This window comes from Ixodes scapularis, unplaced genomic scaffold, assembly GCF_016920785.2.
Source record: "Ixodes scapularis isolate PalLabHiFi unplaced genomic scaffold, ASM1692078v2 PGA_scaffold1__304_contigs__length_218370807, whole genome shotgun sequence".
Taxonomy (NCBI): domain Eukaryota; kingdom Metazoa; phylum Arthropoda; class Arachnida; order Ixodida; family Ixodidae; genus Ixodes; species Ixodes scapularis.
The window spans coordinates 98,689,389-98,703,453 of record NW_024609846.1 but is presented as its reverse complement, the minus strand read 5'-3'; the positions used below and the strand labels follow the sequence as shown (position 1 = coordinate 98,703,453).

General features: G+C 43.7%; 1 protein-coding gene across 1 annotated transcript in view; it reads right to left on the bottom strand.

Annotated features, from left to right (window-relative positions):
* The window catches only part of LOC8040336 (amyloid protein-binding protein 2), a 43,634-nt gene that overhangs the window by 11,228 nt on the left and 18,341 nt on the right, over positions 1–14,065 (bottom strand). Inside the window, exons 10-11 of the mRNA XM_029974711.4 lie at positions 10,262–10,386; positions 8,462–8,547 (exon numbers count right to left, since the gene is read on the bottom strand). Of these exons, the coding sequence (XP_029830571.1) occupies positions 8,462–8,547; positions 10,262–10,386 (211 nt within the window). The remainder of the gene's footprint in view (positions 1–8,461; positions 8,548–10,261; positions 10,387–14,065) is intronic.

Genomic DNA, 14,065 nt, shown 5'->3' with positions numbered 1-14,065 from the left:
CTCTAGAGCAGGGCTGCACAATATGTGGCCCGCAGGCCGCATCCGGCTCGCGGGCACTTCCTGTGCAGCCTGCGGACATGACACATCAAAATGTATGCAAAGCGGCAACCGGTGCGATGATGCCAGATATTGAAAACCTGTCTGCCAGTTATTAAAAACCTGCATAGTTGCCAATAAACATTTTTTCGGCCCGCGTCATTTCCGAGTTGTGCAGCCCTGCTCTAAAGGAAAGCTGAAGCAGTTCTGTTTTTGAGGAAAAACACTTAATCGTCTTCATTTGGCCTCCAGAATCACGAATATCGAGATTATGTTTCAATTTGGTGCACGGAGGCTGCAAAAAATTGTTTTCCAAGTACAGTATAGGCCGCTTAAGACGTAACCGCTTGCAGTGCAGGATCAGATATAACCGCAGCTTTTTTCAACCACCAACACGACTCATGTAATTACACACTGCTTAAAAAGCAGGCACATGAAGGGAAATACCAGAAATAAAGGCGACTGGCACAGAAGCACGCTTTCCCCGTGCGACACCAGATAACGGCGCAAGCTGCACACGCTGGGGCAAGGAGGTTGCACGGGAGAAGCGAAGAGAGAGGCAAGAAACGAATGACAACGGGGTGAGGTGCGACAAAGTTTTAATGAGCCACTCAAGCCGAATCCCGATTCCCAATTTCTCATATTCAAAGCCCCAACGAGCCATCGAAGCATTTCGCCCATTTCGATTTCACCCCCTCGCTTGAGTGACGCAAAACCAACCTCCTTTCTTACACCGCGCGCAAAACTAAGGCTGGACAGCTGGATAATTTCTAGTTTTGCTTCTTGCAGCTTGCTGGCTTGCTCTCACGTCTGATGTTTGGACTGCGTCAAGCACATCGTACAGAAATCGACCGTCCATCGTCGATCTGTCCCTGTCTCCCAAGCCCAAGATGGCCAAGAAACGACAAACCCCTTCTCTCGAAACTAAACAGAGCATAGTCAAAGACGTCGAAAGTGGCATGAAAAAAGCCCCTGTTGTGGCCAAGTACAATGTCGCTGACGCAACGGTTTTCACTGTCTGGAAGAACCGGTAGCAGGTACGCAAGCAGCTACAGCAAGATTCTATGTCACTCTCAAGAAAGAGGATTCGTGCGCCTAAGTATGAGGACGTCGAAGAAGCATTGTTTAGGTGGTTTCATAAGTGCACGTCAAGAACGTCCCAGTGTGTGGCCCAATGCAACAAGCGAAGGCTAGGTCCTCCGACATTTTTTCAAACACGAAGGCTTCAACCCTCTCAACGGATGGATCCAGCGGTTTAAAACTGCCACGGGATTAGCTGCGAAGTTATCTCGGCAAAAGTGGGGAAATCGCCGACGCAAGCCTTTAGGCGTGGTTTCGCATTCATCTCGAGACAATGCTTTTCGCTTACACACACAAAGACATCTATAACGCCGATGAAGCTGAAGCTGGTCTGTGCTACAACATGCTTCCCGATCGCACTCTCATGATGAGAGGTGAACCCTGTTCCGGCCGCAAAGTCTCAAACGAACATGTCACAGTTTTGTTTTGTACAAACATGAACTGCTCCGACAAGCGGAACTTATTTATCATCGGGAAATCGTAACGACCTCGTTGCTTCAAGAAGCGAGAATGTCTGCCTGTGGTGTACACAGCAAATGGAAAGGCCTGGATGACCTAAGAGCTTTTTGCTAGTTGGCTGAGAAGTTTTGATGAGGCCATGGTTGCGGAAAAACGGCACGTCGTTCTTATCCTGGACAACTGCAGAGCTCACAATGTGCGGCACAGTCAGTTTGACATTCCTGCCGGCAAACACCACTGCTAAAAGCCGGCCTCTCGATCATGGCATCATTGCTAACGTCAAGGTACTGTCACAAGAAGCGCATATGCGAAAGAGTTGTCCTGAAATTGCAATGAGAGGAACCCATCACGGTGGACTTGAGGGGCGCCATCGACGTGATCACCGTGTCGTGGTGGCAAGTAAAAGCCAAACCATACAGAAGTGTTTTTGTAATGCAGGGTTTGTGCGCAATGCCGAAAATTCGGAAAGCGCCAATTGGCGCAGTGATGCGATTGACGAGGCGATCGGCGCAGACTATCTGTGGTCCGACCTTACGGAAAATCACTTTGTCCCTGCAAACAACACGTTTCAAAGCTATGTAGATGAGGATGACAATAACTCTGTTATCCGTGAGGAAGTAACCACCGATGAAGCTATTGTTGCAGCGGTGCGAGGTTCTGGGGCAAGTCCACCCGAAGATGAGTCGGACGACGACGAAGACAGTACGCCAGAAGTTTCAAGTAAGGAAGTACTGGAATTCTTACAGAAACCGAAGGTTCACTGTGAGCAGAACTCTTTTATTGATGAGGTGTTCAAATGCCTTAGCGTTATCGTAGACCAGGTCGTCCGCAACGCCAATAAAAAGGCAACGCCAGGCAAAAATCACTAGTTTCTTTCAAAATGTGCGACATGCTTGAGAGAGAAGTGTACAAGTCTAGTAAAATAAAAGCTTTCCTCAGACTGAGCTCTATTTTTCATCTAACATGAAATAAATTGTTTTACAAAGGTAAGTTGTCTCATGGCATGTACTTTGACCTGAAAAATTGAAGTTTTGGTTATCGTGCGGTACCGCTTATAGTGCGGATTTTCCCAAATCCCGTGACATATGTTATGTGCGGTCTACACTGTACCACTGAAGCCCCTCCTTCCTGGAGCACGACGTCATAAAAGGAGTTTACGAAATCTCCGCTCTCGTGCATCTCCAGCTCCTATCAAAGCTATGTAGACAAACTCTTGTTTGTCTACATAGCTCAGAAAGGTCAGAAACAGGCGTCAAGACCTGTGTCAGTGCGGGGGAATATACCTGGCAAGCTTGCAACAGCACGCGCTGCCCACACAAGCGACACATGCTTGGCGGTCGAAAAATTTTGGTATGACGTCACAACTAGTCAAAGGTTTTTCTAGCGTTTAGTAACATCTTCGGAAAAAACAAACGTGATATTCAGATTCATGGCATAAAAATACTCTAAAATTCACCCCTAGGTAACGGGCGCGGAGCCAATATAAGGTGGAATTAATAGAAATTGAGATGTCTAATATGCCTCACGAGTCCAGGATTGTAAGACCACAAAACCTTCGCCATTTCTTGTATAACCCTGGTTTATATTCTGAATTCTGATGCATATTAGTATTGGGATTGGCAAAACACACTCTTGACGATTATTTTGTTCTCTCGTGCAAGCCACCTGGCCTCCTGTATTGTTAGAGCACAATATAAACATTGTGCCAACTGATTGTCAACCAATAATCTGCCGAACTTTCGAGTCGGCAAAGTTCCGCACATGCCGAACTTTTGAAGGAAAGTTCGGCTAAGATTCGGCAAACGTCTGCGCATGCATGAGAACTCAACGGGGCCATGGATTTCCAATGAACGCCCTGTGGTGGTGTGGTTACCATCGTACAGTGTAGCGCTACCAGCAGTTACGGTGGGGTGCGGAGTGGACAACATGGTAACTGTGTGTTTGTCAGCTTTTGTGAGTGCCGTTCTCTTCAATATTTTCTGCATCAAAAACGGAAGACTGACCAGAAATTGATGCAAAAATGACCCAGTCCACTGTGCAACTGACTGCCAACTGATTCGGGATAACGTGATTTTCATTTAATCTTTCCGGTGATGCAACGAGGTAGTTGCAACATTGATTGACAAGTGTTTTAAAGCACTCCTCACCATTATAGCAATCCTGTTTCCGCTCACAAGTAGTTTTTTAGTGAAAAGACGGTGAGAGTGCAGGCGAGCTGGTGGTAGCTAATCATGTCGTATTACACCTGAGACTGCGGTGGAAGAAATCGGAAGAACTTTCAGTAGAAGGAACAGACACAGAGAACGTCTCAAACTCAGCTAACTGGTTTGTTTCTCAAACAGCCTTTAAGTACCCTCGGAACTTTTTCCCAACCACACTCTACACATAAACTCCTTTGTTGCAGACATTTCGAACCGGATGGATACAAAAGATACAAAACAACCCACACATGAGACGAGGACTTAACAAAGGGACACTGCGGATCATCGCAGTGACCTTGAGAGAGATATGTCCCGACTTATCCTAACCGTCGCGTCAAAACGCACACACAATAAAAAAAAAACAAAAAAAAAAAACCCACAGGTGGCCTCTAAATTGTGGCGACGCACCCAGACCACAAAGAGAATGATGAAAATAATCCCTGGAGAAGGGGAACAAGAGGGACAAAGGACAAACACAAATCTGATTTGTGTTTGTCCTTTGTCCCTCTTGTTCCCCTTCTCCAGGGACTATTTTCATCATTCTTGTCCAGCTCGCTTGCACCTTTGCATTTAATTGCATTCTAATTATAAGCAAAGAGAACACTTTTTTTTTTTCCCCTTTTCTTTTCTTTGGGAAAACACACTCAAGTGATCTCAAAACCACAATCACAAGCACATCAAAAAAAAAAAAAAAAATTTAGATGTATATACACATATACATTGTCTCCCCCCCCCCCCCCCCCCCCCCTTTTCTCGTAAAAAATAATGCGTTCGTTCAAAGTCTGAGAAACTTTTTGGAGTTGCGTCCAAGTTGCATCGATGCTTGGCTTATGCAGTTTCCAATAGAACTTATTCTTATTGTTTCTTTAACGACCCTCTTAATGTCATTTCGCTCTTTATGCAGAACTTCTGTCTCTGACCAATGCGCATTACAATTATTGCATTCCTCTATGTGCTTTGCTATTTCGGAGTTCGGCGCATGCGTGCGTACATTTCTCTTGTGTTCTAGTAGCCTGTCATTGAGGCATCTTGAAGTTTGTCCCACGTACCTAAATCCACATGTCAACGGAATCTCATATACTACACTCTCTTTGCAAGGAACTGAAGGTTCCCGATGGGCCTTCTGACAACCCTTGTGGTCCGACAGAAAGGGCGTCAACCTGCTCATTTTTAAATCTGAAGAAAACACTACGTCCACGCCGAACTTTTTTGTGAGAGCCTTTAGGTTGTGGGAAATCCCGTGGAAATACGGGATTACTGCTATCTTCTTTCTTGCTTCCTTTTCCCGTGGTTCGTTGTTAAATTTCAGTTCTAATTGTCTTTTAATGAATTCTTCTTCATAACCTGCAGATTCTAGCCTCCTCCACTGTTCTTTCACAGCACTACTCATAAAATGAGCACATGATTTACCCAACGCGTTTGTTACTAAGGGCTTAACTACCCCTGCTTTAACAGACTTGGCGTGACAACTCTTTCTACTTAACACAGGTTTTCCGGCTTTCTTCCCATATTCCCAACAAAGACCTTGTTCGACACGTACGCGTAAATCTAGAAACTGCAGGATCCCATTTTCAGGTTTTTCAGTTGTAAACCTAAGCTCCGGAGCTGCTGCTTTTATAATCGATTCTAAACCCTGAGCATCATTCTCTCGAAAAGCGCAAATAAAAATATCATCCACGTACCTTTTAACAATGCAACCATTCAAGTTATTCTCTTTAAGTGTTTCACTTACGCAACTATCTAAGGTGTTAAGATAGATTTCTGCTAACATCGGAGCCACCGAAGATCCAATGCATAGTACACCATCTCTTTGAACATATTTCTGCCCATTATATTCAACAACTGTTGCTTGAAGGTACAAATCAAGAAGTGAAAGGAAACTGTCGACGGCGAAGAGGGTTGAATGTAATTTGCAAAGAGGGCTGAATGTAATTCAACTGGAGGGGAGTCTTTCACTGAGAAATTCAGAGGCACTAATTGATGTTCTAGAGGGCTTTCATGGAAGACAATGCACTGTAATGTCAATGGACATTAAGGATCTATACTATTCGCTTGAGAAAGTGCGCTTGATGCAAAGAGTTCGGCAGGTGCTAGAGTTAAACCTGGTAAACTTTCAGTCCAGGACGGGCATTGCCGTCGACAGTTTCCGTTCACTTCTTGATTTGTACCTTCAAGCAACAGTTGTTGAATATAATGGGCAGAAATATGTTCAAAGAGATGGTGTATGCATTGGATCTTCGGTAGCTCCGATGTTAGCAGAAATCTATCTTGTTGCGTAAGTGAAGCACTTAAAGAGAATAACTTGAATGGTTGCATTGTTAAAAGGTACGTGGATGATATTTTTATTTGCGCTTTTCGAGAGAATGATGCTCAGGGTTTAGAATCGATTATAAAAGCAGCAGCTCTGGAGCTTAGGTTTACAACTGAAAAACCTGAAAATGGGATCCTGCAGTTTCTAGATTTACGCGTACGTGTCGAACAAGGTCTTTGTTGGGAATATGGGAAGAAAGCCGGAAAACCTGTGTTAAGTAGAAAGAGTTGTCACGCCAAGTCGGTTAGAGCAGGGGTAGTTAAGCCCTTAGTAACAAACGCGTTGGGTAAATCATGTGCTCATTTTATGAGTAGTGCTGTGAAAGAACAGTGGAGGAGGCTAGAATCTGCAGGTTATGAAGAAGAATTCATTAAAAGACAATTAGAACTGAAATTTAACAACGAACCACGGGAAAAGGAAGCAAGAAAGAAGATAGCAGTAATCCCGTATTTCCACGGGATTTCCCACGACCTAAAGGCTCTCGCAAAAAAGTTCGGCGTGGACGTAGTGTTTTCTTCAGATTTAAAAATGAGCAGGTTGACGCCCTTTCTGTCGGACCACAAGGGTTGTCAGAAGGCCCATCAGGAACCTTCAGTTCCTTGCAAAGAGAGTGTAGTATATGAGATTCCGTTGACATGTGGATTTAGGTACGTGGGACAAACTTCAAGATGCCTCAATGACAGGCTACTAGAACACAAGAGAAATGTATGCACGCATGCGCCGAACTCCGAAATAGCAAAACACATAGAGGAATGCGATAATTGTAATGCGCATTGGGCAGAGACAGAAGTTCTGCATAAAGAGCGAAATTACATTAAGAGGGTTGTTAAAGAAACAATAAGAATAAGTTCTATTGGAAACTGCATAAGCCAAGCATCGATGCAACTTGGACGCAACTCCAAAAAGTTTCTCAAGACTTTGAACGAACGCATTCTTTTTTACGAGAAAAGGGGGGGGGGAGACAATGTATATGTGTATATACATCTAAAATTTTTTTCTTTTTTTTTTTTTATGTGTTTGTGATTGCGGTTTTGAGATCACTTGGGTGTGTTTTCCCCCCCAAAAAAAAGGGAAAAAAAAAAAAAAAAAGGTGTTCTCTTTATGTCTGGGTGCGTCGCCACGGTTTAAAGGCCACCTGTGGTTTTTTTTTTTTTTTAATTGTGTGCGTTTTGACGCGACGGTTAGGATAAGTCGGGACATATCTCTCTCAAGGTCACTGCGATGATCCGCAGTGTCCCTTTGTTAAGTCCTCATCTCATGTGTGGGTTGTTTTGTATCTTTTGTATCCATCCGGTTCGAAATGTCTGCAACAAAGGAGTTTATGTGTAGACTGTAGTTGGGAAAAATTTCCGAGGGTACTTAAAGGCTGTTTGAGAAATAAACCAGTTAGCTGAGTTTGAGACGTTCTCTGTGTCTGTTCCTTCTACTGAAAGTTCTTCCGATTTCTTCCACCGCAGTCTCAGGTGTAATACGACATGATTACAAGTAGTTTGTTCCAAAACAAAATAATATTGCTTTTAAATTATTTTGCGGTTTTCATCGATCCACATAAAACTAAATACACAACTATCATGCTCAACGTTGCACATATGACATTCCTAACTCTTCCCATCTTCCTAAATGTCTGGTGTGTCCAAACATCAGAAACCGGCATTTTAAAAGTGAAAAAAGAGATGTTGCGAATATGGGACGCACACTTTTATGCTAAGCTGAAGTGACTCAAATTGTCACTTTGTCACTCAAAAAAAAACTCAAACATGCATACTTACAATAATTTTGTTATCTCTTTTGCTGAAGGTTCAGCAGCCATTGCATTCATTTTCGTACACAAAGCGGTGACTCGTAGAGAAGGTGGAGAAAGTAAGGACAGTGTTACCGCCTTTATTTCAAGAACACACACTTGCAGGCGTGCACTGATAAGGCCTCAAAACCGAAACTCGCGTATCGTGACTGCACTGACTGCGCCCCCTATATCCAAACCCCATTGTGACACCATGTCTGCAAAAAGTCGCTTTAAAATTACCAGTAAACAAACAAAAATGACACCGATAAAATTAAATTGTAGAATATCAGCTTATTTAGTTATAACTGTGTCAATATGTTTCTTAAAAAACCCTAAAAACTTCCTTTGCACGCAAAAATGATATATCAACTTTTAGGTTTGCCAACAATGTATTTTTGCCGAATCTTTAGAAAAGTTCGGCGAAAATTCGGCATTGCCGAACCCTATGATTCAGCGCTGAATTTTCGATTCGGCAAAAGTTCGGCCCATCGCCATTGTTAACCCTCCATGGTCAAACAGCCAAGGGATGCAAATATTACGCACAAATTCAACGTGCCTCAAGCTTTGGGGCGACAGTGCGGGTAATGTTACCTTTGACCCTCTTTGAAGATGCCAAGAGCAGGTGATCCTCTGGCAACAGGCGGGTCATGATGAGCATGGCCTTTTCGGCATGGTCTCTGCACGGAAAAGACCGAGACTGTAAGGCAGGAGTTCTCCAAACTGGGTTCATAGGAACACAGGAACCCCCCAGCTCCCAGATGTCCTTAACCATCCATGCCTCTAAGTACTAAGGCGTGTTTCCGATTTCAGCACTACTTTAGCAGACTTGAGTCATCCATCGATGCATTACTATGAGCCAGACACCCGCTGGTGCGTGCATTGCTATGTATTAGGTCTGCAAGCTTTCAGATTGCTTTGTTGTACCAACACCGAAAATTGGAAGGAATCCGCAGCTTTTGTTTGGGTCAGATGAGGGTTCCTCGAGATCTATAAATTCGAGAGCACCCGCTGTAAGGTAAGCTTTGCACAAGGCTACTGAGAGCACACGTAATCCAGCAATCAGAAAATAAAACTTTCGATTCAGTGTTGACGTAGATGACCAGTCGACAATAAAACGGGAAAAATGCAATTTGCAAGCTCTCTCATACACTCGGAGTAATGGTAACCCCTAAACTGTGGGCATATTACTGGGAAGGCCTTCTAGGACATTGCAGTGAAAAGGGTGGGAGTGTGCGTGTACCATCGAAGGCTCCCACTTTGTGCGAACCTTACTGCAGTGCAGTCCCGTTCTGGGGTAAGCACGTCTTCCAGCACGTGGCCGAAAGAATGCTCGCCAAGTTCGGTGATGGAAAATTTTCATATTGGTCAACTCTCCAATTTTGGCAGAGCCTTGCATAGAGACGGTTCGATCTATGAGAAGTGATACACAACACCGCAATTTTATCTATAAAGGTTCTCCTTGGTGAAAGAGAAAACTGCAGAGTGCTCACATAAAGCCTCCTTAACTAGAGTTGAGCATCTGGGTGACCTGTCTCGCTAAATCAAAACTGGGCCACTCCTAACTTGAAATGTGAAGGTGATGCGAGTACAAATTAAAGATGCATACGAGTAAATAGCTAAAATTTTCAATACAAATCAAACCTTTATTTGGCAAAAAGAAATGCACATTTCACAATTACCATATATTATGCCACAACCAAACATTCACACCTGGACTTACAGACATGACCATCAACTTTTATGGTGCGTTCACACGGCAGATCTTTGTCTTCGGAGAAAACTAAGTTATGCCATAAATCTGTGAGGGGGAAAGGCCGTGAGGAGGAGGAGACGGTGCAGAAAATTCGAGCGAGCATTTGAACTAGGGAGCCTCACGTAGTTGAGTCGGCAGTCTTTCTTTTCGTGAACGTGTTTGCGACCTTCGGGGGCTCATCAAACAAAAGGCAGGAAGAGAGAGAAAGCAAAGAGAGGCACCCCAAAGCTGAAGGCTGCTGGTCGTAATCCTTCTCCAAAAGCGAGAGGAGCGGTCACTCCGACAGAACGACGGATGTATTCCGTAGGCAGGTCGCAGATTCTCCGCAGCTACCCGCGAGTTCGGGGGTTAGCAAACGCGCGTGACCTCGAAACTCAACGACGTTCAATCCCCTCCTCGGAGAAAATTTCCGTCGTGCGATTACGCTGTTAAATACTGTTTTCTTTTTATAATTAGGAACAGTAAGATTGTTTAAAGACACTCAATTTTTCAGCACAGTCACACACAACTAAGACACGGATAAAAAGACAGAGCAATGAAATTGGTACAGCAGGCATACTTTTCTTCGATAAACACTATACCTGGATGTTGGAAAACAGCAACCAAATTAAAAAAAGGAAACATATCTGTGAGCTTGCCTCGCATTTTGGAACCTTCCGGACCGGTACTCCAAGACGTACGACGAGTAGGCCAAGTCTTCGTGAGCGATTGCCACGTGGAGGTTGTTGCCGCCGTGAACGCTCTGCCGTATGTCTAGCACTTTCTGCATGCGAAACACGGGGCAGGATAATACAGTGTAACTTTCACACAATCAATTGATTGATACATTATCAGACTGACGTAGCCCGTTTATACCTACTTCAGCGAGCTATATTTGCACCCTTTACAAACAGGGCCCACCATGTCTCTTTCCCATAGAGTCCACGTAAGCCAATCATTGCATTTGCAAAAGAAACTTAGCGAAGAACGAGGCTAATAAAACATTTATTTGTGAAACTGATCTGCACTAAGTCATGGACGTGAGAAACATTGTGCTTATGGTGTCACAAAGCAAAGCACATTTTCGTGTAAAGAAATTACTCTCTCTGTTCCATTATTCATCGTAATCGTTTTATTGATTGAAATTATTGGCTATCTATGTGCTCTGGAGGAAAATAAACGTGCTGGCTTTGTTCGTAAATGGTGCCACTATTATTCAAGGAGGAAGGCTGTGCCACTTTCAGTGAGGGCCATTCCCCCTAAGATATTGACTAGAGAAGTAAAAACCTCAAACTCAAATACTGTATTGTGCTTTTCAAGCAGAGCTGCTTTTCTAAAGCCGTTAGATCAGTGGTTCTCAAATAAGAGTGCACAGACCGGGTCCCTGAAGGCCTTCTTAGACTCTCTGAAGCCCTCAACCGAGCAATAAAGTATATCTTTCATGCCGACTGTTTTACATGTGTGCTGAGTGAGTAGGGCTCATTAGTCTATGTTTTAGAGCTTCAAAGTTTGTAACCTTTTATAACCTTCTGCCAATTCAGAAGGGGTCCCCAATACTTTAGATGCTGAGAATCACTGCACTAGATGGATAGCAGCCGGAGTAGACCAGCTTTCAACAATCCTTGGCACACGCAGAAACTAAAAGACCGCCCTGTTGCACTTGCCACCGGCCTCACCCATTGGAGCAACGGTAAGTACTGCTACACTCTGCAACAACCAAACACCGCTGCACCCTCGTAAAATAGGCCCGACAGTTGGCCCTAATTACGCTCGGATGCAGTTGCACGGCAGCGCCGACTACCACTGCGCTTGAAGGGGCACTGACACACCAAAGGTCCTATTTTTTGTTGTTGTCTCGAACGGTGCAAACTGTAGTCATAGACACACAAAAAAATACCACAACGCGAAAAAAAAAAAATTTCTCACGTGCGCTGTTTTATTTTTTTCGCTCTTCTCTCCCTCTTCTCACCTCCTCGCTTCTTTTATTTGTGACGTCAAATTTTTTTTATGAAATTAAGAAGCTTTGTAAGCGACATTTCTATATTTAATAATGGTATTCGTAAAACATGTTTTTTAACACAATTGCAAATGCACTACGGCCCTTCTTTTTGAAATACCAAAAATCGGAAGCCGGAGTGATGTCGCCTACTGGCTTTTTATCTTTCCTCAGAAAACATGGCGGCGCTCGGCACAGGTTGGATGATCGGTGAGTCAGGGAATCGGACGAAGTTGTCTTCTTTAGGTGCCCGACGACCTCTCTGACTTCGAAAAGGAAATCGACAGACGGTCAGAACAACTGGGTTTGGCATCTGTGTACCGTAGTTTCGGCTGTGACTCCGCCGAGGCAGCCTTTTACGCAGAACCGGCATGACGTGGCCCCTCCCATTGTTTACAAAAGTTCACTGCGCATTCTCTTCAACTTCACACCGTTTCAAAGAATTTGAGATTGCTGAAAGGGTCTTAAAAGAAGTTCAAACTCGAAAGTGAAGCGTCGCCTGCTCGCAGCGGTAGGCGGTAGGCACAGAGAAGAGCGTGATTGTGGGGCGCGGGTGAACACGACGTTTCGGGTCTGGCCGGTTCGGAGGCATGAGAGGAACTCGAGTTGCAGGGCCACTCAATCTTTGACATCACTGCACTGGCACGGATCAAGCAGGAACCTCCAATTCAACTTGGGGAAATTGTTTTTTTACTTTACACATACTGAGTTACCAAGTTTCGAATTTTGTGGGTAATGTCCAAGCATCAACTTTAATCGTTTCGGAAAATTTCAAAAAAAAAATTTTAACCTGAAAAGAAAAAAAAAAAATTTTCTTTTGAGGCTATATTTTTAATTATTAGTTTTATTTGCATGAAATTTGCAAGGCACATTTATAGCTGGGAAAGAGGGTGACATGCAAAGTTTTAAGCTTATAAATTTGTCTTTCAAAAAGTTACGTAGAGGGACACTAAATAAACACTGTGGCCCCCGAGGAGAACTATCGTTTAGAAAAAATAACGATAATGGCCAGTTCTTTTGGCAAAACATACACTACAACACCCATGTTATGCAACTGTAGAAAGAAATTATGGAAATTATATCACATAAAAGCAACAAAGTTTAAAAAAAGATTCTTTTCTTGTATACAAATGGTTGAAGATACTACAGTTTTCATAACAAAAGGTTATGAAAACGTAGGAAATAAGCTCACAGTCGCATTCCTTAAAAAATTTCAGTAAAGGAGCTTCAAAAACTGGCTGCACACATCAACTGATTATCAAATGATGGTTTTCCTGATCCAAGATTTGATGCCAAAAAGTAAACCAGATGAACATGTTTGAAAGTTTAGAAAGCTGCAGTTTAGAAGGTGCCGGCATGTTAGAAATAATTTTATTCCAAAATACTTTGGTCAGAGAAGTGAAACGTTCTGACAGCACATACCGGTATATCTGAAAGCTGATAAGGCTTTTTGCCAAAAATGTGACTTTTGACAAGAAATCGCAATATTAAGGTAGTGTCCTCGCTTAAGGGGCAGTGCAATGATATTAATGTCGCAATAATTGGCAGTTTGCATTTTTTATATTGTTCATGCAAACCCAAGTGACCAAAAACACATCTTTCCCCGTAAAAATGCTATTCTGCTGCGTAATCGCAAAGCGAAAAACGAATTATTTGCGGATCTGCAGCCGCCTGTCGGGGTTACAGGAACTAAAATGACACCGTTTCTGGGGGATGCGTGGAAGTCAACAAAACCTGTACTCCTCCGCTGCTACACTCGCCGTCAGCCCCGTGGCGAACCGTCCTTTGTGTTGATCGCTCGCCGCGACCTTCGACGAGGCTAATCCTTTAAAAGTCGTCAATCGCAAAGGAAGCGGCTGGTCTCTGAAGAGAGGACCCAAGGGGAAACTACGTGAACCCCCAGAGTACGTCACTCGAAAGTTGACGTGGAGAGTAGAGAGGCGCTTTCGATTTGTTTCAATTTTTTTTAAATAAGAACTGGCACTCGCAAGAAAATACGGTTTTCTGCTCTTCGTTCCATAGGTGACGCAGATTAATTTTCGCAGTTAATTGGCCAAAGTGCCAAAGTCTGAAAATCGTTGCACAGCCCCTTTAAGTAACAATTGCAACAATCAAATGAATGCAATGGTGATTGGTGGTTCCTATAACTGCCCCCAATTACCAATTGCTGTCAGTAGCAGTTAGCAGTAACTTGCCCAACTCCAGATTCTTCACTATAAACCTCCGTTTCATATACTTGGCGTGCAACACAGTCACTGCTGCTGGAGCGAGCATGCAACATGATTTTACGGGTCATCCGCATGTGCTCTTGCACGCACACTCAAGAGCGAATGATGCACGCTAGATGAAACCGCGCGCTTGCACCAGTAGTTTTGACAGCACCGTGCACTAAGAAAGAAATGTGGTATAATTACAGTTGATGGTTGTTAACTGCTGTTGTCATAACAGCAGTTGAGAACATTGATGT